We start from the raw sequence: 23,843 nt of genomic DNA on the forward strand, positions 1-23,843 counted from the left end.
TTGGAATATAACAGAAGCTGTGAAAAATTGAAAGACAATATGAAACAAGAGATTGTGTATGAAACCTGGGTGAAGTTTGTGACCAATGTGAGACATGTCTGGCATGAGATGAGTGGGGAAAACTCACCAGAATGGGCAAGAGTTGGTGATAAAAGAGAGAGGCAGTTAGGAAGGGAAGCAGAAAGGAGGAAGGCTCAGAGGCAGGAGTGAAAGCAAGTGGCAAACAGGACATCGAGGAGGTTTTTGGTGTTTTTTTTTTTGCTTTTATTCTTTTCTGGATTCATGTTGTTACACTTTTTCATCCAAAATTGGTTGGTGCCCATTTACAAACTGGAAATAAATTTTGTAACTCTGGGGTTGCTAATTCACCGTGAGAGGGTAGAGTTTCTAATTCAAACAAAAATCTTGTTTTAAAATTGTGTCAGAGCATCTACATGTTGAAATTTCTGGTGTAACAGGGCAATCTGAAAACCTAATTAATTTTTAATTTTGTTCCTGTTGAACAAAGGCATTTGGGCTTGTTATACAGCAGGTAAAACATTTTGTATCCTTACAATCAATTTTACCTGCTAGAATCTTACCTGTGTCAGAGGTGTCCCTCAGCATGAGAGACTGTAGATAGAGAATTACCCCAGCTGGACAAGAGAGTGCTGAGTGAGTGAGAGCAGTGTGGGTTGGTTGAGTTAGTGTCAGCATAGGAGTAGGCTGTGGACTAGCCCTTTGGCTGGAAGGGTAAAGGTGACATACGTGACAGCATCAGCTTTCTTCCTTCCCAGAACAGCACCAGGTGATATTTCAGCATCTCCAATCTTTTGTTTCTGTCTGCTTTGAATAGCCTTGCAGAGATTGCAGGGTTAGTTTTGGGAAAATAGAATTTGAGTAGCCTTTTAGGGTTAACATTTTTATGTTGACTTTTTTTTCCTTCCATGATTATCACATTGCAGTTGATGACTTGCTGACAATATATTTTTAGTGCTTGGCTGAATTTTGATTTTTAAACAGTTGAGAAATGCAGCAAGAAGGATTGTGAAATAATGTTTCTTTTTCTCCGAACTGACAGCTTTTGTTCTGTTTTTCAGGCAAGCCAGCAAGTCTTTTAAATTATGACTGTGAGGTGGCTTTGGAAGATAATAGCTGTTTTCTGCTTCAGTTTGTAGATCCAAAAATAACAGATTTATCATGTGACTGACAGTTTGAATGTACTAGGTACTCAACTTCTGCCAGGTACACAGACTCTGCTTTGGTGTCCCTATTTCCCTGCTTGTACATCGCTGTTAAATGAGGAAACGGGACTTTTTTCTGGCTTTGCTGCTTTGATGCTTAATGCAACTTGAAAACTGTCCAGAGTTTATATACCCTGCTGACAGTTCAGAGCACTGAACACATGATTTCTTTGCCAGATTCAGTGTCTTATACCCATTCTCCAAATGCTGGGCAAACATTTACTCGATATGGTTTAACTACGAATCACACTTTAACTTCCTTTGCCAATGCATTTTCTGCCACTGAATATTGATAGGCATCCCCAGCTGTGACCCATTTTTCAGATTTTTACCTTGCTCTGGCTTCGGTAAATCCTTGAGCATGCGAAGAGTGAGTAGTGTAGCATACTTTGGAAACCATGAGATTGTCATCCCTTACGTGTCATACATGTAAGGGAAAGCATTTTGGCCTAGAGCCATTTTAAAGCAGAATGAAGAAAAACTTGGCTTCTTTCACTGACCAGGTTGAATTTCCTAGGCTGACAGTTAACAAAAGTTATTGTCAGCTAGCAGACTACGTAGTGACTTAGTGACAAGAAATATGCTGAACCAGAAAGTACTGCTTTTACAGTTCTGTTCAGAAAAGGGTTCTACAACCAAGTCACTTTCAGAGCCAAGTATTTATTATATTATATATTATATTATATATTATTTAGAATTAGCAGAGTATATACAGATTCATCATCCTCATGAATATTTTAGTCACCAAGCAAACAGAAATGGCACCCATTATGAGAGGCATGCCAGGCGATGTGTGAACAGTATAGCTGTTTCCACATTTCCTTTCCTACCGTATCCCTGCACCATCTTTGTAAGTGAGAATGGTTATGGGAAAAGAGTTTATCTTGCATCAATATACAGAACTGGTCAGAGGATTCCAAAATGGTTCTTGTTAGGGCATCACCAACTCATGTAATTAGAAAGATAACTAAATTGAGGTTCAAGTTGTGAATGAGAGAGTCACAGAGGTATTTTTGTACAACTTGAGCCAAAAGGACATAACCTTGTGCATCTGAACTGTCAGCTCAGTCAAGAGATTTTGGTCTGTACAAGGTGTGAAGCTTCTGTATGCACAGGCTTCTGGTTTGTTGTGGTGATGGATAGTCACCTTGAAGAGGATAGTCACCTTGAAAAACTGCTAGCGGATTTGATGGAAGAGCACTTTATTAACATGAACAAATTCGATACTTTCACATGTGTAATTGTTTTAAAAGAAGAGCAGGTTCAGCCTAGTAACAGAATTTGTCAGCAAGTAAGAGGGCATATTTTACTGCAGACCCTCCTTTTATCTTAATAGAGTCCAGCTCGTGATTCCTCTTTTTCCCAGCAGTCTTCCAAGTGTGTAGCTTCTTTTGCCACATAGTGAATTATTTTATTTTACAATTTTACCCAGTAGTATAATTGGTGAAATTGTGATATAGCACATTTGAAGCCACCAGTGACACATTGAGTAAACTTTTATTGTAAATAAGTTTACTAAAAATAAGTGTTCCAGCCTTTTTTTTTCTGTGCAGCTTCTTTTACATTGTCTTATGTATGATGGCTCGATCATCTTCCTTCAGACAACCCATCTGAAAGTTTGGCAGATAAGAGTTGTCTCAGCATGACTGAATTGTAAAATAGATTTCACAGCAAAGTTTTCAAATCTAGTTGCCCTTAGAAATACAAAGTCACTGTGCTTCCCAGTTTATCTTTACTGGAAAGGGCTGCTTGGCTTTGATGTTTTAGGCAATGACTGTAGTACTTTAAACAGAATGAATAATATGGATTCAAAATTGGACTGCAGATGTCATGGATATGAAAGTGATACTATTCTAATCCTCTATGGGTGACAGTAAAGGGACTGGATGAGTTGTAGATTTGGACTTTGTGTTTGGTTTTTTAAGAATAAGCATGAGTGCATTTAGAACTCTGAACAAGTTCTTTAAAATCATAAATATCTAGGTGTACACTGTCACAAATCTGACTGGGGAAGTATTCTTGTTGAAGTAGTTTCTTCTAGCTGTGGCAAAGATTTGTCTGTTTGAGTCCCATTTCAATAAGCACAGTTACGACGGGACATGTGAGCGGTTCTTTTTTTTGTCATTTCCATACATTTTCAGAGAGAAATGTGTGTTTTAAATGTGTTCTTTAAATTGCTTTTTCTTGTTTAGTATATGGATAACCAGAGAGCTTTGGTCTGATTTCTGAAAAAATGTAGCTCAACTAAAACATATTTCTATTTAACCAGGGTCTTTAGAGAGCTGTATTTTGCAAGGTGGGAAGTAGAACAAGTATGTTGTAGTGAAGAAACCTGTATTAAAATACTACAATAATAATTTTAGTGACACTATAATGTGGACATTTTTTAGTCAAAATGTGCCATGTATGCTCTTCTCTGTTCTAAAATACTTAATATCTAAATGTAAAATCCATAATATGAATGGGACAAGAAACTTCTTCATTTTCAGAGGACTTTATTTCAGTATCAGAACCATAAGTCTTACAAGCAAAGTTTGAGAGCAAGCATTTTCTAGTGCAGTACACTAAATGAAGAGTATTGTGCAAGCAACGAGCAAGACATGTCTTTTCTGTTTTTAACTGGATGTTGCCTGCCATAAATTTATGAAATATATGAAAGCATGTGCACACTGAATGGTGGGCCTGATTCTTAGTTTTCTTTGAAAAGAAACCTGTCTTGCCTGATTAAACACTGAAATGTAAAGTAGAGCCACACATTTTAAACTTTCGTCTTAAAATCACCCTGTTTTAATGGTACATCTTTGATGTTTGAGTGCTACAGAATTCACTATATGATCTTGAGAGCAATGTTGAACTTTCATTCAAGGACTAGGATGATAATCCCAAATAATTCAAGCACTTCTGTCCTCTCTCACATTACTTCATTCCAACACAGGATAAGAGATCACGTGTAGAATATTTGGCATTGAGTTATGTTGCTTTGGCTGCAGTGTTCCCAAAGGCCCAAAAAGGGGACCTGCTCTCACTTAAAATGCACTGAGGTGACAGCTTAGTTTGACCTCTCTTTTTGTCTTTGCCGCTGAGGTTTCATGTCATCTTGGCATGTGAAGGGGCTCCAAAGGCCACCAGCTGGAGCACCTTGCTGGCAAGGTATTTGCTGTGGTAGGATGCCCGTGTTTAACTCCTCTGCTGCACTTCAGCACGTGCAGTCTTTGCTGCCCCATGCAGTGCAGGAAAGAACATTTTGAACTCAATCAGTAATCTCTGCTGTGATGAGGAAGCTCACAGAAGGTCTTGGAGCCCGATTTATTTATTCTGTGAAACATCCATGGTGATAGTAAAAAAGTAAATGATGACTTGTGTTGCAGTTGGGGAGGCAGCTTGATTGTATTTCCTCATCCAGCTGTTACCAGCTGATTGCAAGAAGCTGTGAGCTGATTGAGACTCAAAACAAATAGCTGGAACTGTATACAGTAGCAGGAGAAGTGCAGCAGTCCTCCATTATGAAACCGTATTGGTCTCCTTAAGCATCAGCTCTGAATATTGTCTCAGAGGCCACTGAATTTCTCTGCATTCTGAGGAGAAATAGACCTGATCCAGAGTGTAGAGTAGCCATTCCTGACAGCAGGTCTGCGACTCTTCATTAGGGTCATATTGGTTATTTTCTGGGTTTTCAGCATACAGGCTTTTGTTCATTACAGAGGCCTTTGACTTGTACTGTTGGGGGGAAACTATTTCTGTATGTTGGCGCACGTATGGAATTCTTTTCTTTTACACCGTTTTCATGGAAAACATTCACTATTTTTAAAGATACTTTCTGGAGAGAAGTTTTCACTCTAAAAATAATGATTTTTTTTTTTTTTTTCTGTGTAAAAGTAATTATTGAGAGAGAGGAATATGCACTGTTTGTAAGTAGAAATGTATCCATGTTTGCCTTTAGATACTCAGAAGCTACATGTCAAAAGGAGAAAAAAAGAAAAGGTAAAGAATGAGAAGGTCTAATTTAATTTTAAAATTTGGACTGATAAGTGAGGTCAACATAAAAAGCAAACAAACAAACAAAAACCCTACCAGAATACACTTCAAAATTTGCTTAAAGCAAAATAACTTTTTCACTCTTCTTTGTTAGAGTGCTTGCCTGAAATGGAACCTTAAGTAGGGAGAAGAAAAGCACTTAAGATATTTTATGGTTAAAGTTTCATAAACCACTTTTACAGAAATTTTGCATAATACAGGAAAAAGATACTTGGCTCTTGTCGTTCCTAAAAATGACTTGTGCAGACAGTGATAGTTACCTGGAACCAAGGGCAGGGAGCTTGAACTCAGAGAAATTACTGTGAAAAGGATTTATATATACATCTGTTTATGCTTTTTTTTTTATGTGTACATACATTTAAATGTATAACTGTGTGTGTATATAGAATGTGTTCTGCTCCATAGATCAGGGGTGATTTTTGAGGATGAGCTATCATTAGTGTTCTTGTTAAACGTGATTTTCAAGGTTACCAATTCTCACCACTGATGGAGATCTCAGCACTAAATAACCAGGGTATTTCAAATACACAGATGAGTGCTTTGTTTAACAAGATCAGTTTCAGCTTTCTTCCCTCTTGCTGTGCTGGGATGAAGGAAATAAGGCAAAATGCTAATGTCAGTGGCAAAACTACCTTACTCAGAAGGATCAAGTAATGCAGTTATAAATAGCAGTGGTTTGTAATAAATGGAGTTGCAGCTGGAGGCTTTGTGGAGGAAGGCAAAGATGACAGAAGTTTGTAATTTTAGAAAGTGGGTGTAATATTAAGTAGCTTTTCAGAAAGATTTGAATGCTATATTTGTCGAGATATAGATATATATAGATAGATATACATATATATATATGTATATATATGTATGTAGTGATAGGTAAGAGGAATTGGGTTTCTACAACATTCAGTGAAGAGACTTTGAGAGTCTCCATTTCGGAGCCTGCCCTGGGAGGCTGGAGGCTGGGAGCTTCCCTTCCTGTTTTGGGCTTCCATTCCATCATCTGAGAGCTAATAATAGTACTTTAATGAAGCAGTGACTTGAGGAAGGGTAAGCATCTTGAAAAGGATGTGTGCATCCCATCCGAAGAATCTTGAAACTAAAGACTATCAAAAATTGCCATTTGTCATCCTAGGAACCCATCTAGAAGAGTCAATTTTAAAAGAAAAATGTTTTCTGTGGTTTTGGCAGTCTGTTCTGGGGTAGCATGTAATGGAAGTGATAAATGTTAAGTTTCATTGTTGATTAAAAGATTTATTCCTATATGGGAAGAATAATTTTACTTATTTACTTGGTAAATGTCTATTGAAATAGAAACTTGGACATGAAACTAGAATGCTTTTCTTTGCTTTTTGAAATAGGTATAAAAATGAATGCCTGGTTCTTCAAGTGCATGATAACAGAGCTCATTGATCATTACAGTCTGAACTCGCACACAGTGTTAGTGGTAAATGATGATCTGGGTTTCTGTAAATCTGACTAGAATGAGTTTCATTTATTTCCTTTTTTTTCCCCTGCTGAAGTCAGCAAAGAGTCTTGTTAAATAGCTGTAATTATATATCTCTTGGTAGTCATGAATTTATATTTGCATCTGGCTAAAATTTTTTATCTCTGCTAAATAGGTTTGTTTTGAATTATTTACAGTTTAAAAAGGCATTTTTAACACTGACATTTACCTTGCCAAACTAGCTGTAAGCAGAATTTATAGGGAAAGAGTTTATTTACTGCATTTTCTGTCTGTACAGCTGCCAGAGATATGGTAGTAAACTTGGAGGATTTTTCTGAGCTCAAGTTGCAGTAAAACTATCATTTTATTACAAGACTGGGGTGAATTATTGTCTGTGTTATAAAAATAGGGCAACTGTATAAATTAAAAAATAAATTCATAGCTGAGCAAGAGATGTTATGATAGAGTTTATGGAGAAAGAAGCACAGGCTTTTAGATGCAAGTCCAGTCTCTTATTGGAGAGCTTGAAATTGACTTTCACGCTCAGCCTTTTCATAGCAGTTCGCAGACACTCATTACTCTCTCTCTCTTATTCCTGCTCCCTTGAGTCACCTGTTTATACAGCCACCCTTCTGCCAGTGATTGAAGTTTGTCTTAAGAAGGCTGATATATCATCAATACTAACCTTGGTGTTCCAAGGTAAGGATTTTGTGTAGCAAGCACCAGAGAGAGGACCTACGTGTGGTATCTGTAATTTCATTGTAGTAAAATGCATAGTTGGCTGTCTGTAAACAAAAGCTTCTCTCTGGTGAATTGAAAAAAAACATCAGTGCTATTAATTTACTCCATGCAATGAATTTACATATTGACTTCTTGAAGTAGTTGGACACCTTCCATTTGATAGAAGACAATGATAGAACTGCAGTCAAGACCCTTGTATCTCAAAGTAAATATCCCTGTACAAAGGATTACTTTAGTTGTTTTATTTTCCTCCATGGTGTATAAAGCACTGGAAATGGATCACAAAAGCCAAAGGCTTAAGAAGCCTTTGGTTTTCTGATTTTAGATTGATGCTTTTTTATCTCTTGCTTTGATGAAGAGAGAAAATTCAGCAAAGTAAACAGAGATCAGAAACGAGAAAATGGTTGCGCGGACAAACTTTTGGTGTTACTGTTTTCTAACTCCTAGTCAGTAATTTTATCATATAACTAATGAGATTAAAATATGAGAAAATAAAATATTATTAAAATAATTCAAAGTACTCTTACAAAGCTCAGATGAGTCTCGTGTAGGCTTTTCTTCTTAAAAGAAGTTGGGTGATTGAGTAATATGGATTAGCTGAGAGATTTGTCTGCTGAAGTATATTTGCAATATATGTCCATGAACAATAGAGACAAAACATTTAACTGTTGAAAGATCGTGGGTTTTAAATCCTTTGGCTTTGTATTTTATTTGTTCAATACTTTGTTAATGGAATTAAGGGGTATTTATGATGCCCTGTTGTGGCTGAACTAAATGAGAATGAAAGACACGATTCTGACAGTTGCTACAGGAGGTTTGCTTTCTGCTACGTACTGTTAGGCTATAAATCACACACATCGTGTTCCTCCTAACATAAGGTTTAGTTGCATAAAATTCTCTGGCCAGAATGAAGTCAAGTCAGACTGGAACTTTGATAGCCTTATCACCTCAGCTGCTTCATATATGCTTTAATTAGTGAGTGCAGTGTCTTTATTTATGCGTGTGCCTAGCATGATATTAGCTGGGTCATAAAAGTTATATGCCTTATTAATGAATAAGAGAAGAAAGAATTGTTACCAAATGACAGAACGGATGTTGTTGGAGAGTGGCTAGTCCAACACACCTGTTCAAAACAAAGTTAACTAGAGCAGGTTGGGGTTGGAAGGGACCTTAAAGATCATCTAGTTCCAACCCCCCTGCCACAGCCAGGGACATCTTTCCTCTAGACCAGGTTGCTCAAAGCCTCATCCAGCCTGGCCTTAAACACGGCCAGGGAGGGGGCAGCCACAACTTCTCTGAGCAACCTGTTCCAGTGTCTCACCACCCCCACAGTAAAGAATTTCTTCCTAATATCTAATCTAAATCTACCCTCTTTCAGTTTAAAACCATTCCCCCTTGTCCTGTCACTACTTGTCCTTGTAAAAATGCCCTCTCCAGCTTTCCTGTAGGCCCCCTTCAGGTAATGGAAGGCTGCTATAAGGTCTCCCCGGAGCCTTCTCTTCTCCAGGCTGAACAGCCCCAACTCTCTCAGCCTGTCTTCACAGGAGAGGTGCTCCAGCCCTCTGATCATCTTCGTGGCCCTCCTCTGGACTCTCTCCAACAGCTCCATGACCTTCTTATGTTGGGGGCCCCAGAGCTGAACGCAGGGTCTCATGAGGGTGGAGCAGAGGGGCAGAATCACCTCCCTCGACCTGCTGGCCATGCTTCTTTTGATGCAGCCCAGGATGCGGTTGGCCCTCTGGGCTGCAAGCACACACTGCTGGCTCATGTTGAGCTTCTCGTCAGCCATCACCCCCAAGTCCTTCTCCTCAGGGCTGCTCTCAATCCGTTCTCCACCCAGCCTGTATTTGTGCTTGGGATTGCCCCGACCCACATGCAGGGCCTTGCACTTGGCCTTGTTGAACTTCATGTGGTTTGCACAGGCCCAGCTCTCAAGCCTGTCAAGGTCCCTCTGGATGGCATCCCTTCCCTCCAGCGTGTTGACCACACCGCACAGCTTGGTACTTAAGATACTTAAGAACAATGGTAAGATGCCCCCTGAGCCTTCTATTCTCCAGGCTGAATAACCCCAGCTCACTCAGCCTCTCCTTGTATGACAGGTGTTGTAGTCCCTAATCATCTTCATGGCTCATTAGTGGAATTGCTCCAGTATGTCCCTATCTTTCTTGTACTGGGCATCCTGGAGCTGGACCCAGTCTTCCACATGTGGCCTTAGTAACGCTGAACAGAGTGGAAGGATCGCTTCCCTTGACCTGCTAGCAACAGTCTTCCTAAATGCAGCCCACAATGCTGTTGTGCTTCTTTGTCGCGAGGGCACATTGCTGGCTCCTGTTCAGCTTGTCCACCAGGATCCCTGGGTCCTTCTCTGCAAAGCTACTTTCCAGACTGTTGACCCCGAAGCGTGTAATGGTGCCTGGGGTTATTCCTCCCTAGGTGCAGGACTTGGCATTTCACAGTGTTGATAATTTGGGAAGATTCAGTATTTATTTTTAATTTTTCCTGTAAATTAACATTTCATCTGAAGTAGTTTCACTACAAAAATATTATAATGGAACATCCTGACAATTTCAGAATATCTGCAAGGGCAGTAATGAGAATTTTTTTTTTTTTCCCCTCTGAACATATTTTTGGGGGAAATCCCACTATCCTGCCCCAAAAGTCAACAGTGGACTAAAGCATTCTTTGCAAAACTCCTCATAACCTTTAGGAAACAATTATTCTTATTTATGGGATGTATATGGTGTGTTATTTATGCAGGAGGAGTGTAATTTAAATATTTCTTACTCTTCTCCACCTATGTGGTTTTCAAGACATATATTGCCAACCCTTTTTTACTTAGTTAGAGGACTTGCACGTTTTTGTTGGCTTTGTGACTAAGCTTGTGATGCTTGCATGCTTTCTGCTCTGTACTTGGTCAGTAAGACTCTGTAAGTGAATGTCAGTGAATGTCTACAATAAGCCAGAATTAATAAAAAAAATTACAGGATTTTGAATATTTACTTTAATGCTTAAAAAGGTCATTATTTTTAGTACAACTAGGAAGTTGCTTGATTTATCCTTTGGGAAATTCACTGTTGCCTTCATGGAGTAGCAGAAAACTTGTGTCATACCTTTCCTCATTCTTGGCGAAAGGGAGAATCAGGAAGAGAGTCTGAGAACTGTCCCTTTGGGAATGTTTCTAAGAATTAGTGCGCTTTGTGAAATGTGGAAGTCAAAACGTGTAGTCAGATGTGAACCACCAAAATAAGTGGTCCAAATTAATAGGAGCTGGAGATTATCGAAATAACTGAAGGTTGTACAAAACGTTTAAAAGTTTAAGGAGAATTTTAGGAACCCAGCTTTAAAAGCCCACTTTGCAAACCAGAGCCTGTATTTCTTTGTTTTCAAAAATTTGAATAAGTGTTTGTAAAAAATTTTTTCATTATCAGAAGGAAAAGGTAAAGAAATTTTGTGAAATGTTTCTGTTTCTAGGTATGTTATTGGAAGTGGATGATATGGTCTCGAAGAATGATTAAATAGCTTGATTCCATTAGAAATATCATAAGGAACATACAAAAGTTCATTCTAGATAAAAGTGAGCAATTGTTCATTAAGCCACTCAGTGAAGGTGTCCTTAATCTTGACAGAAAAAGCAAAAGCCTCTCCGCTGTACCCAATGCACAGAGAGTTGCTTTATGAAACAACTTTTCGTCTCATCCAGTTTTAATTGTATTTTTATTTGAAGTTACTTAATTTTTTTTTCCACCCCTTGAAAATAAGTGTTAGTTTCCTATGGAACTGGAGTTCAGAAGTAGTGGTGCATGCTGTCTTCTGCTGATGTGGTGGTACATGTTTCCTTTTGATGTCTTCTTTTTTCTTACTAGAAACTCTCTCCTTTTGCCCCAGTATTTTTCTCAGTGGAAAAAAAAGGCAATAGTAGACTTGAGGCTCAGGAATTTGCCATGAGAAATGCAGGATATCCTCTAAGATGCATAACCCTTGTGTTTGTAATTACTGCAGTGCTGCATACGATGCCGTCCTTGACAGAAACGTGGCCATTAAGAAACTCAGCAGACCATTTCAGAACCAAACTCACGCCAAGCGAGCTTACAGGGAGCTGGTCCTCATGAAGTGTGTGAATCATAAAAATGTAAGTTTTCAGTAAGTAACCAGAGAAGTGGTATGTATATTGGTTTGTTGGAAAGAGAATGTTTTTGTTGGGTGCCTTTTTAAGATAGAAGAAATTAAAAGTAAATTATGCTCAAGGGCTACAGTCTTTCTGGTACTATATGCCCACATGAGAGACTGAGGATCTTCCCTGTGCTTATTTAAAGACTATGCCAAAAGTGGATGCTGCTAGTAGGGTTAGGGTGATAGAAAGGGAGAGAGCAGAATACGTTCTTGTCAACTCCTTATCCAGAAATGCATAAGTGATTGTTGGAATCCTGGCTTCAGCCTCTTGTCACTGGGATTTGTGACTCAAAAGCAGTGTCTCTTGAGCTGGAGTACCACACACAAGTGTCACTCCTTGTTCTGGACTTCATCTGAAACCTACTCATATAGATGCATTGTGTAGATTGTACAAGATGAGGGGTTGTCATGGTGAAGGTTTCTGCAAAACTACCGAAGAAAATTAAGAACCAAAAGCACTTTTCCATTCTCACATATTTGTGTGTAAGCTAATGTTGTGGAGCCAGGGACTCTGAAGCCTCAGCACATTGTGCCATTCCTTCTAATCACAGTGTTTGTGTTGAAATAAAACAGCACTAGCAGGTTCTAGACTTTTCCTGCTTCTTAAACCCACTATATTGTATAACATTTAGTACCCACAGCGCATGAAAATATTCCTACACTGCAGCAAGAGAGTTATTCCAGGGCTGTATGTTAGTTGTAACTGTGTATGTATTAGTTAGAACTATCTGCCTGACCCTGTATAAGCTTGCTTTTTTGCATGGTCAAGGGATCTCCCAAGGATTTAATTTTCATACAATTCCTTGATTTCTCCTGTGGCTTGGTGCCATACCTTTGTGCTCCTTCCTTTTCATTAGGAGTGAATTCTCCAGTTTGCTACATGTTTACTCTGATGCATGGGGCTTTGAAAATGCAGGGATGAGTGAGTAGTTCTCCCTGTAGGCAGGAGAATGATGCATTCTCACTTCATGTTTTTAATGGACTGGAAAGAGCAGAGGGCAGCAGGAGCGGTATTAATTTTAAATATATAATTTTTTAAATGCTGCGTAAGAGCTGATAACAGCACCACATTGGTTGGGTCAGAGTTTTAATCTGTCTGTACAGAGAAGTGCAGAGGAAAAAGAGGATTGTAAAGGCACCAGTTTGGAGGCAAGAATCACTCAGAATATGTGGAGTAGACAAAGAATATTGAAGCATTCCTGTTAGAGACCCTAGAGAGGTGATGGAGGTGGGGAGGGAGACATTCAGATGTTGTTTTCATGGCAGCTGTGCTGGTATCTTCTACCTCTGTTGTCCACACAGAAGGAAAGCATGGGAAATTCAGATCCCTGAGGTCATGTTTTTCCTCTGTGCTGTTTCACACATACTTATCAGTGTCTTCCAACAGCACAGACCATTTTTAAAAAAAAAAAAAGTAAAAAAAAAGAGTTGCAGTTTGCAAGATGTCTTTGCCCAGAATGTGTCTATCATTTTAAAGTGCTTCTACTAAAAAGCAGTACCTCTTATGATGGAATTTGTGTCAGCGTGTGTGCGTATGTGCCCTCAAAGGAATTGAGGCCATGTCAGAGAGAAGGAAGGTCTTCTGTTTATTTTTAATGAGATGGTCCTTGATTATTTGTCCCCTCAGATGAGCATTTTTCATATATATGAAATTTCTGGCTGTAGTACAAGGGCTGCTATGCTAGATTGAGCTGAAGTTGGTCTTTGAACCTGTAACTTCAAGATTCAGAGGACTGTCTCACCCTTAGTATTTTAGTTTGTCACTGATCACTAATCCTTGTCTCAGAAACCATTTCAAGTGCACCTAGAAGAAATCTTAGAGATCTGTGGTATTTTGTTTTGAATGTTGCAGACTTCTTAATGATCTGTAAAGTGAGAAGTGTTAGTATAAATTGAGCAGTGAAAAAACAGAGTTTATCCTTTAACACACACTTCAAAATGGGTTCAGCTGCTTACATTTATCGCTTCTTTTTATCCTTTTGTCTTACTTTGCTTTTCAGATTATCAGTTTATTAAATGTCTTCACACCACAGAAGTCTCTGGAGGAGTTCCAGGATGTGTAAGTAACACAGGCAGTAATTAAACTAAAGCTTTAAAGATGTGTGGGGCATTATAGTGTACCTTGAATGCGATAACTTGGCAAAATACAAGTTATAAGCCCCTCTAAAAAAGATCATGTGTAGTCTACTCTGTGGGTAGACAGATATTCTACATTCCCATATTGAGAGGACTTTTGACATGAGATGCCAAATGGTATGTTTCCTAAGTGCTGTAATAGGGTGCAAAGCCTGCTGATGGGTCTTCTTGAGAGGGTTAGTGTGTTTGCATTTGCCTTCACATGCAGAGGAAGCAGTATGAGTATAAATACAGGGCCTGCTGTTGTGTTATTAGTTTGCTTGGGAAATGATGGTTGTTATGTGTCTCCCTGAGGTCTGTGAGGTTTTGAAATGTGGCACTTCATTCTGATATAATTTCCCATGAAAGATACTGATGTGAAATGTTTCCTCATTTCATAGTTATTTTGATATAACCTTTGACTGTGTAAAATTATTTGCCTGGGGAGGTAGTGCTGGGTGTAGAGGACAGCTAGCATCTCTGCTGAACGTTGGCCTATTGCACAAGCACTACTGTGCATAGTACGAACCTGCCCTGAATGAAATTTTAAATATTCAGTGTTTTATATAGTAGTACTCCTTTTATCTTTCAGTCTTTCCCATATTCAGTATACATTGTATGGAAATGTATTCCCATTCTGAACTCTAAAATCAGTAGTGAGAACAGACATAGAGCAATGGCTGAATTCAGGTGATTACTGTTCTGCTTTTGGTATATGGAATTTCACAGAATCACAGAATCACAGAATGTTAGGGATTGGAAGGGACCTCGAAAGATCATCTAGTCCAATCCCCCTGCCGGAGCAGGATTGCCTAGACCATATCACACAGGAACGTGTCCAGGCGGGTTTTGAATGTCTCCAGAGAAGGAGACTCCACAACCTCTCTGGGCAGCCTGTTCCAGTGTTCAGTTATCCTCACCGTAAAGAAGTTTTTCCTCATATTTATGTGGAACCTCCTGTGTTCCAGCTTGCACCCATTGCCCCTTGTCCTGTCAAGGGATGTCACTGAGAAGAGCATGGCTCCATCCTCATGACACTTGCCCTTTACATATTTATAAACATTAATGAGGTCACCCCTCAGTCTCCTCTTCTCTAAGCTAAAGAGACCCAGCTCCCTCAGCCTCTCCTCATAAGGGAGATGTTCCACTCCCTTAATCATCTTCGTGGCTCTGCGCTGGACTCTCTCTAGCAGTTCCCTGTCCTTCTTGAACTGAGGGGCCCAGAACTGGACACAATACTCCAGATGCGGCCTCACCAGGGCAGAGTAGAGGGGGAGGAGAACCTCTCTCAACCTGCTAACCACACCCCTTCTAATCCACCCCAGGATGCCATTGGCCTTCTTGGCCACAAGGGCACACTGCTGGCTCACGGTCATCCTGTTGTCCACTAGGACCCCCAGGTCCCTTTCCCCTACGCTGGTCTCCAACAGCTCTGCCCCCAACTTGTACTGGTACATGGGGTTGTTCTTGCCCAGATGCAGGACTCTACACTTGCCCTTGTTATATTTCATTAAATTTCTCCCCGCCCAACTCTCCAGCCTGTCCAGGTCTCTCTGAATGGCTGCGCAGCCTTCCGTTGTGTCAGCCACTCCTCCCAGTTTTGTGTCATCAGCGAACTTGCTGACAGTGCACTCTATTCCCTCATCCAAGTCATTAATGAATATATCGAATAGAACTGGTCCCAGTACCGACCCTTGAGGGACTCCGCTAGACACAGACCTCCAACTGGACTCAGTCCCATTGACCATCACTCTCTGGCTTCTTGCCTTCAGCCAGTTCACAATCCACCTCACTACCCGATCATCCAGACCACACTTCCTCAGTTTAGCTGCGAGGATGCTGTGGGAGACCGTGTCAAACGCTTTACTGAAATCGAGATAGACCACATCCACAGCTTTACCATCATCTATCCACTGGGTTACGTCCTCATAAAAGGCTATCAAGTTGGTTAAGCATGACTTCCCCTTGGTGAAGCCATGCTGAGTGCCCCTAATGATCCTCCTATCCTTGATGTGCCTAGAGACAGCACCAAGGACAAGTTGTTCCATCACCTTTCCGGGGATGGAGGTGAGGCTGACCGGTCTATAGTTACCCGGGTCCTCCTTCTTGCCCTTTTTGAAGACTGGAGTGACATTCGCTTTCCTCCAGTCCTCAGGCACCTCTCCCGTTGCCCACGACTTAGCAAAGATGATGGAGAGTGGCCTTGCAATGACTTCCGCCAGCTCCCTCAGCACCCGCGGGTGCATCCCATCAGGGCCCATGGATTTATGGACGTCCAGGTTGCTTAATTGGTCCCTGACCCAGCCCTCATCTACCAAGACAGATTCCTCCTCTATCCTGACTTCTTCTGGGGCTGCAGGGGTCCGGGGCTCCTCAGGACAGCCTCCAGCAGTATAGACAGAGGCAAAGAAGGCATTCAGTAACTCCACCTTCTTTTTATCCTCTGTCTCCAGGGCCCCCACCTCATTCATCAGTGGGCCTACATTGCCTCTAGTATTGGCTTTACCTGCAATGTATTTGAAGAAGCCCTTTCTGTTGTCCTTGACCTCTCTTGCAAGGTTTAATTCCAAGGAGGCCTTAGCTTTCCTAGTTGCCTCCCTACATCCTCTGACAACAGACTTATATTCCTCCCAAGTGGCCAGCCCCTCCATTATTTCCTCATAATGTTGTCACTGCAGACTTGTACAGAGCAGAGGAGGTAACTAGTGCTGGAGAGAAGACAAGGCATGCAGCTCACATTGAAATGGACAGCTAGTGTTTTCCCCAAAGTTTGAGAGTGCTTTAATGTAATATTACAGTTACGAATCAGCTGTGCTTGTGAGATGTCTCATAAGAAATGAGCTGATATGTTTAACGTATTAACTTACCGCGAAAGGAGATTGGGTTAACGTCCTGCTGAGGTTGTCAGTGAAGCTTATTTATCAGAAGCACAAGACCAATTAGTTGTAATGAGAATTGTGCGAAGTCATGTAATCTTAGGAGGGTTTTTGGAGTAATTTTGCATGGGGATGCATATTTTAGCCTGTAAGACATCTCTACTACTCTCTGATTCCTACATGTACTGTGGTAGCTATTCCTCATGATGGTCAAAGGCCAAGCAGTCGTGTCATTTGGTGCTTGTGGCTTTTCTGTTTTCTGCACGTTTCAGTGTCATGCTGCCTGTTTGCCCATGAAGGGTACAGCTTTTGTCATGGGGAATGCACCAAGAAAGGGTCAGCAATCCACCTGTTTTGCTGGGATGCGAAAAGAATGGTGTCTCTGCGGTGAGAAACAAACACCACAATGGTACTGTTGTGAGTGGGCCCATTCTCCAGCTGTGTTACTCCCAGTCATCAGAAATAAAGTGAATTTTGAAGCAAGAAAAGGCATTGTTACTTATTTGAGATGATGCTGTGGTTCCTCTTCAACACAGACAATAACCCTATGACTTTGCTTTTTCATACAGTTACCTGGTAATGGAGTTAATGGATGCCAATCTGTGCCAGGTCATTCAGATGGAGCTAGACCATGAGCGAATGTCTTATCTACTGTACCAAATGCTCTGTGGTATCAAGCATCTTCACTCTGCAGGCATTATTCACAGGGTAAGAGGCCTTCGGTTTGAAACTTAAGGCAGCATGCAACATTGTCATGAAGAATTTAGAAACCACTTGAGTTTCTTGTGTACTGTGGATCAAAACCCCATCTCCTAGTAAAATGACTATAAACTTACGAGTCGTAGTCCATCCCCTTAGCAGAGTAGCTTCATGCTTGTGTTAGGAGTGAGATTATTTGTGAACTTGATCAGACAAAAAGGTAATGTGATCATTAAAAACAAAAACAAAAACAAAACAAACCCAAATAATAAGCACTGGAAAACGTCAAAGTTGTTATGATCTCTGAAACATGTAGATAAATGTAATTTCTCCTGAAAATGCACCTAGCTACATCTACCACGCATGATCTTCAGATGCTTTGAATTGGTGTTGTAGTGTGGTCCAAGTATTGCTTGATCAGGATCTGCAGAGGTCAGGGCATATGGGATTGGCATTTGCCATCATTTACATGTGCTAAAACAAATGAAAAGACTGCTAAGTCTATATTAAATGCATCCTCTGATTTTGCTTTTCCCCATCAGAGTGCTGTGTCTGATAAGTATGTGGTACCCGGCTGTGAATGCCAGGGGTAGCGCTGTGTGTGATTGTTGACAGCAGAGGGAACAGTTCATGTGACTGTGAGCAGGAGGCAATTCTGAATGGATTGAAAATATCCTGAGTTAACTTCTTTATTGAAATGTGCTTTTACTAATTTGGGATTTCCAGCTGAAAAAACAAATCCAAAAATGTTTCCCTTCTGTTATGAGAGGAAGAAAAGAAGGGCTGATCAAATGGGTTACAAAGTGGATGTTGCTTTACAATATACAAAGGTCTTCTTTCTTGGCATGTTGTATGTTTAGCAAAGGATGATAGATTTGGCTTCCAGATAGTCATCCAGCAAGGAATGAGTTGAATTATTATAAATGAAGCATTAAGGCATCTCCACACATACAGTCGGAATGTCGCTATTAGGCTCACAGCATTTAAAAAAATATACTCAAAACAGTACTCTAATACTAATCCTAGTTTCTTGAACTGCTAAATGCAATTAACACCAGTAGGGTTCTGCTGTCCAGGTAAAGCCCCACAGTATGCCAAGTTAGAACACCTTCCAGAAGAGTTTGCTAGAGAAACAGTAGCAAGGTTTTGTTGCGTATTTACAAGTATTTCTCATAGTAACTGTGTCAGGAAAGTAAAAGAATATTTGAAGGGTGGCCTAAAATATCAGTCCATATCAGCTGTGCCTGGCTTTATGAAGGACAGTCATATGTCTTTTCACTGTCTTTTGCAGGATTTAAAACCAAGTAATATTGTGGTAAAATCTGACTGCACATTGAAGATTTTGGATTTTGGACTGGCCAGGACTGCAGGCACTAGCTTCATGATGACTCCATATGTGGTGACACGTTACTACAGAGCACCAGAGGTCATCTTGGGAATGGGCTACAAGGAGAACGGTAGGGCTGCAATTTCATAGCAAGCACAGTGCGACCTGAAGTGTGAGGTCTGCCCCTACAGTTGTAAGGGGCACTAAATGAAGAAGAAAACATAATGGGAAATGACATCTTGAATTTAAACGGCAGGTCATTTAGAGCAGTTTCTCCCTTTTGTGTACTGCAGCTACAGAATGTGTTTGGGATGCAATGCTGGTGAATTTATCAGTGTGGGATTGCAGAGTAATGAGAAACTCGTTCTTAGTTATGGTTGAGCTTAACAAATTACAATTAGCTCTTTCTGACCAGAATGTCTTTGGCTTCTGTGGCTTTGAAACAGTGTGGGAACCACTGGAATTGCTGAACAAGTGATGTGTTCTGAATTTGAGTCTGGGTCTCTGAATTGTTTGAGGGAAGAAGAAGAGGTACAAGCTGAAATAAGGAAACCTAGCCCTTCCAGAATTCCTCCAAATCCAGAGCTACATCTGGATTTCAGGAATGGTTTCTGTCTTTATGATAGCTTTAACTAAAGTCCCAGGTTTTGCTGACAGGTTTCATGTGGTCAGGATCTAGGTATAAATTTTGCAGTTTGAGTCTTTTTTTAATGGAAAGTAGAGTTGGAGAGAACAGGAAAAAGCTGAAGCTAAAAAAGCATGCATCTAATTTGGATGTAATCTCCCTAGATGTAAATAGGATTTTGCTCTGAACAGTCTGTGAGGGATCTGGATACCTCTTGGTCCCTGGTAAGGTTGTGAAAAGCAGGTAGGGGGTGCTCACTATAGAGAAGCAGGTAAGGAAGAATTCACATTTTGCAGGGGATGAAGGGAAAACTTTATAAGTGATTCTCATTTTGTAACAAAACTGAGAATTGCATCTGAGTGCCAGGTAGACCAGGCAACAAAGGAGGGGATACAACATAATAGTGGAGAAAAATCCACTATGACTACAATTCTGCTATCTAAAGCTACCACTGACAAGCAGACTTTTTGATGACAAATACAGCAAACGTCAAAACGAGAAATTTATTAAGAAGTGTCCTACTTAATTTATGTTGAAGAGGTTAGCTAACCTCTGGGAGAACTTTTACTAACAGCTAACTGCATCCTGTAAAGGGCAGTGGAACTGATTTTGGGAGCTGATTCCATGACTTAAGCAAGAATAAAGGCATGCTCACACAACCTCTTCCAAAATTAGCAAGTCTCTGTGTGAATTACTTGTAATGTTTATAAATTTACAGGACACATTTTAATATGAAAGTCTAAAAAGTAGAGCATTATTAAGCAGAGTCTAAGCGTATAGAATAATTTCTGAAAAGGAATAATCTTTCTTGAAATATTTTGTCATTGATATTTGTGATCAGCTCCATTAGAAATTTGAACTAGGCTCAGCACGCTTTAGATAGTTCCTTAGTCAATATCTAGAGTTCCTTCCATTGTGAAATGAATTATTTTACGTTTATTTTTTTTTTCTCTCCAGACATCTAGTAGATGATTACCATTGTTGTTGTTGTTGTTGTCCCTGAAAGGACAGAGAAAGCACTCGCTTTTCACATGATTAAAATCGCACCAAGAAAAAGTTAGACACACTTTTGTGATGAAGTACACAGCTGGGAAGGTACTAAGAATGTTTGTCACATCCAAAGGTCCCTGATCAAATGCCCATTGAAGTTAACACAGAGACTTCCTTTGACTTCCCTGGGCAGTGAATCTGGCTCAGGTTGAATGATCTCATCTTACTTGTTCAAAGCGAAAATAAAGTAAACAGAGAAAGAAAACAAAATATTTGAAAATGAAGGTCACTGTTTGGGAAGCCAGTCTGCTTGGAGGCTCTGATCCAGCTCCCAAGGAAGTCAACAGAAAGGGTTGTTCTTTGCTTCCCTGCTCTGGCCTATGCTGCCACATTACTGAAGCTCCCCCACTATTTTTCCTCTTACTATGTACACTGCCTGTATAAGGACTGTTCACTGCTTTCATTTTCTTTCTGCACTTGGTTGACTAAAGATGCATAATTATCACCAGTTTGCTGCACTTCTGTGGAAGGTCCCAAAACTGTCACTATGAAGAAAACTCTGCCACTGCCTCAGGCATGCTCTTGCTGTCCCATGCCCCTGCTACCTGTACCCTCCTTTTCCCAAATGGAACATTTCACCTTTATTTTGTTTAACCAATAAATGAGTTGTTTGTTTCTTTTGTTTGTTTTGGATTGCTTTTGAAGGATAAAAAGGGGGAAGAAAAAGAGGAGAAACTGGTTGTATAGATCAAACATGACCACAAAATGAGGATTCAAAGCTGAGAAACAATGTAGTCTTTTAAAGCATTTGAAAGCAGGTTTTTTTCCCTTCACATAAGATACAGGTCTTTTCTTCCTGTGCATACTGTGTAACTATCTGTCTAACCTTTTTTCTTGTAAGACTTAAAGGGCAAAAAAACCCCCCACCCAAGTCAAGCAGATAATAACTATGCATATTGCATCTAAAAGCTGAAGGCAAGATCAGGAAGATAAGAAATGCTCTTAGTCTTGTTGGTACTCATCCTGCGAAGCATTTGTTTCAGCATTTATTTTGAGTACCTATGCAGTAAAAAGCAGAGCCCACACAGGTGTCACTTTCCAGTTCTTTCCAGTCAGTGTGTAGGTACAGACAGATACATACACATACATACAGGTAGGTACCTATAGATAGGACATAGGTACAGATCCTGAAGCAGGAGTTTATTTAAATAAACCTTGAGGACGGTGTTTATCCACATGGCCTTTACTCGTGTGAGCAGTTCCATTGGGAACCTCTTGTCCTGAGAGAGACTCAGTCCTGCAGGACAAAGCCTAGAAACTGCCTGGCTGCAAGTAGGATTTATTCCAGATGATCATTGTCTGGGCTTGGGTTTTTTTGCTTTTGTTTTTTTTTTTTCTCAAAAAAAAAGTTTTTTTACCATAAACTCAGTTGTATACCACAGGTCTGTGCAGTTGTTACTTGATCTTTACTTGCTAGCTGTGGGCCTTTTCCCAAAAATGTTGATTTTAAACTTTTTGCACCATTGTTACTAACTACTGTTGAGCTGACTGACACAGCTTTTACTTATTTATTTTATTTTAGCTTTTGGTGAGACATGAAAAAAACCCAACAAAACCACAAAACAAACTGTACTGTTCTGATCAACCTGCTCTTTTTCCCCTCCTTTAGGAGTGAAATGTTGTAGTTAACTTTGCTTTTTTTCCTCCTTCTTCACTTCCCTGTCTCTGCTGTTCTAGTGGATATATGGTCTGTGGGATGCATTATGGGAGAAATGGTTCGCCACAAAATCCTCTTTCCAGGAAGGGACTGTATCCTTGTGCCATTTGCTGCAGCTTCACCTATTATTTGTTCCTCTCCTCCACCCCATCCCTTTTACCATATAATGACTATACCAGGATTGTAAAGATAGAAGCAAAAAGTTGAATCCCAGAGGTATGAGTAAATGAAAATAGTGCACTACTGATATGGACAAAATTGAAAATGAAAAACAGACGCACAGAATTATTTCAGTCAAATAAGTTACTTTATTTTAAAACCTGTAATCATTCCATTTTATGTAGTCTTTATGTCATACTAATAAGCAATATTAGAAAACAAGCATTATGATTGCAATTGGATAGCTGTACTTATCCTTTGAAGGAGAAATAAGAAAAAAAGAAACGAATTCTAACTAGGCCCATCTGATTCCTGTAAATCTATTTTTCTGCTTTTTCTATTTTGGAAATAGTGACTTCATAACATTTGTGGTGACATCATAATCTTTTGCTTGCTAATGCATCATGGATTTGGATTCATGTCAATGCTGTATGGGCTCAGAGTCGAGTCAATACAACATTTTTTTCTTTAAAACAAAATGAAGAATTTAACTCACCCAGTTTAAGGCAACCGTTATCTGCTGTGGTTTCCAAATTGGCCTGAAATCAGATTCTCTTGATTTAAAAATGGACTTTCCTTTACTTGCATGAGGTCTGCGTTGTTAATTAAACTGTATTTCCCTCCCATCTTGTTCTTCTCATCTTGGGTGATATTATTTTTACCACTTCCAAGGTGGTGAAAGCAATATTAGAAAATGAAAACAAAAGAGGAGGTGTCTACTTAGCCTTCAGCTTATCACAGGCTAAGCCAGACAACCTACCCACGATGGCTGGGAAGTGTAAGTAGTGTGTATTTTGCCCATCAGAATAAAATGCAGCAACATAACATGTTTTGCACTTTCAGAAACAAAAAGGCATATTATTTTCAGCAGGTTGGCAGAAAGACACCATAAAAATCTGGCATCAGCAGACACTGGCAGTTGGTGTGGAGAAGACCCAGCTTTTACAGACACGTAATCATGGAAGTAATTTTTTTTTTTTTTTTTTTTTGCTGGTTCTTGAGTGATTCCTGTAGTGTTTGTCAGAGTAGGCCCTGCCTTTCCTATTCTCACAGCTCTGTTGACTTTCTCTGAAAACGGAGCTCTGGCTGGTAGCCAGGTGAAGATGCAGTTATACTTTGCTAACAGGAAGATGGGGAAACTGCAGGTACCTCCTGTTTGCTGAGGAGGGAACAGCAACATTGTACTGGCTTCCAGTCTTACAGGAATATGAACTGGAAAGTTATCAGACGAAAAACACGATAATAAAGTAAGAATGGTGTTTTTTATTATTGGTGGAATAAGAATGGTGGGTTTTTTTATTAGTGGATAGCTTTGAGATGTCACTCCATAGGTACTGAGTTTTTCCTGCAACATGTGGAGCAGGCTGCGCACCCACCCTCTGCTGTAATGGGAATGTGCAGAGCAGCTCCCAGCATTCATGAGACCTGTAGTTCAGTGTGATAGTTACGCTGTGTTTCAGCGGTAACAAGACCTCAGAAACACCATCATAACTCTTCCTCCAAATACTGTGCTCTTTTCCTTTCTTTTTAATGTACAAAGAAAAACTAAATGATCTCTAATGTACTTGAGGTTCAGCTGTAAATACTGAGGGTATTTCCATTTAATCTTTTTGGAGAGAAGCCTGAGTTTTTAGTTGACAAGAAACTAAAATACAGAAAACTATTTCAGTGTAAAAACGTAGCACCGTGACTAGTGGGTTGCTCTCCTTTTTCAACAACAAATGATATTTA

General features: G+C 40.0%; 1 protein-coding gene across 5 annotated transcripts in view; it reads left to right on the top strand.

Moving 5' to 3' along the window:
* Window positions 1-23,843, top strand: part of MAPK10 (mitogen-activated protein kinase 10) — an 82,383-nt gene that overhangs the window by 17,100 nt on the left and 41,440 nt on the right. For 3 of the 5 annotated variants that reach the window (XM_068402677.1, XM_068402679.1, XM_068402680.1), the window contains 4 exons: window positions 11,434-11,563; window positions 13,605-13,663; window positions 17,165-17,303; window positions 18,586-18,751. In XM_068402677.1, coding sequence (XP_068258778.1) covers window positions 11,434-11,563; window positions 13,605-13,663; window positions 17,165-17,303; window positions 18,586-18,751 — 494 coding nt within the window. Of the gene's footprint in view, window positions 1-11,433; window positions 11,564-13,604; window positions 13,664-17,164; window positions 17,304-18,585; window positions 18,752-21,973; window positions 22,046-23,843 lie in introns of all 5 variants that reach the window. The other 2 variants (XM_068402675.1, XM_068402676.1) reach the window with 1 other exon arrangement.

Source organism: Nyctibius grandis, chromosome 6, assembly GCF_013368605.1.
Source record: "Nyctibius grandis isolate bNycGra1 chromosome 6, bNycGra1.pri, whole genome shotgun sequence".
Lineage (NCBI taxonomy): Eukaryota > Metazoa > Chordata > Aves > Nyctibiiformes > Nyctibiidae > Nyctibius > Nyctibius grandis.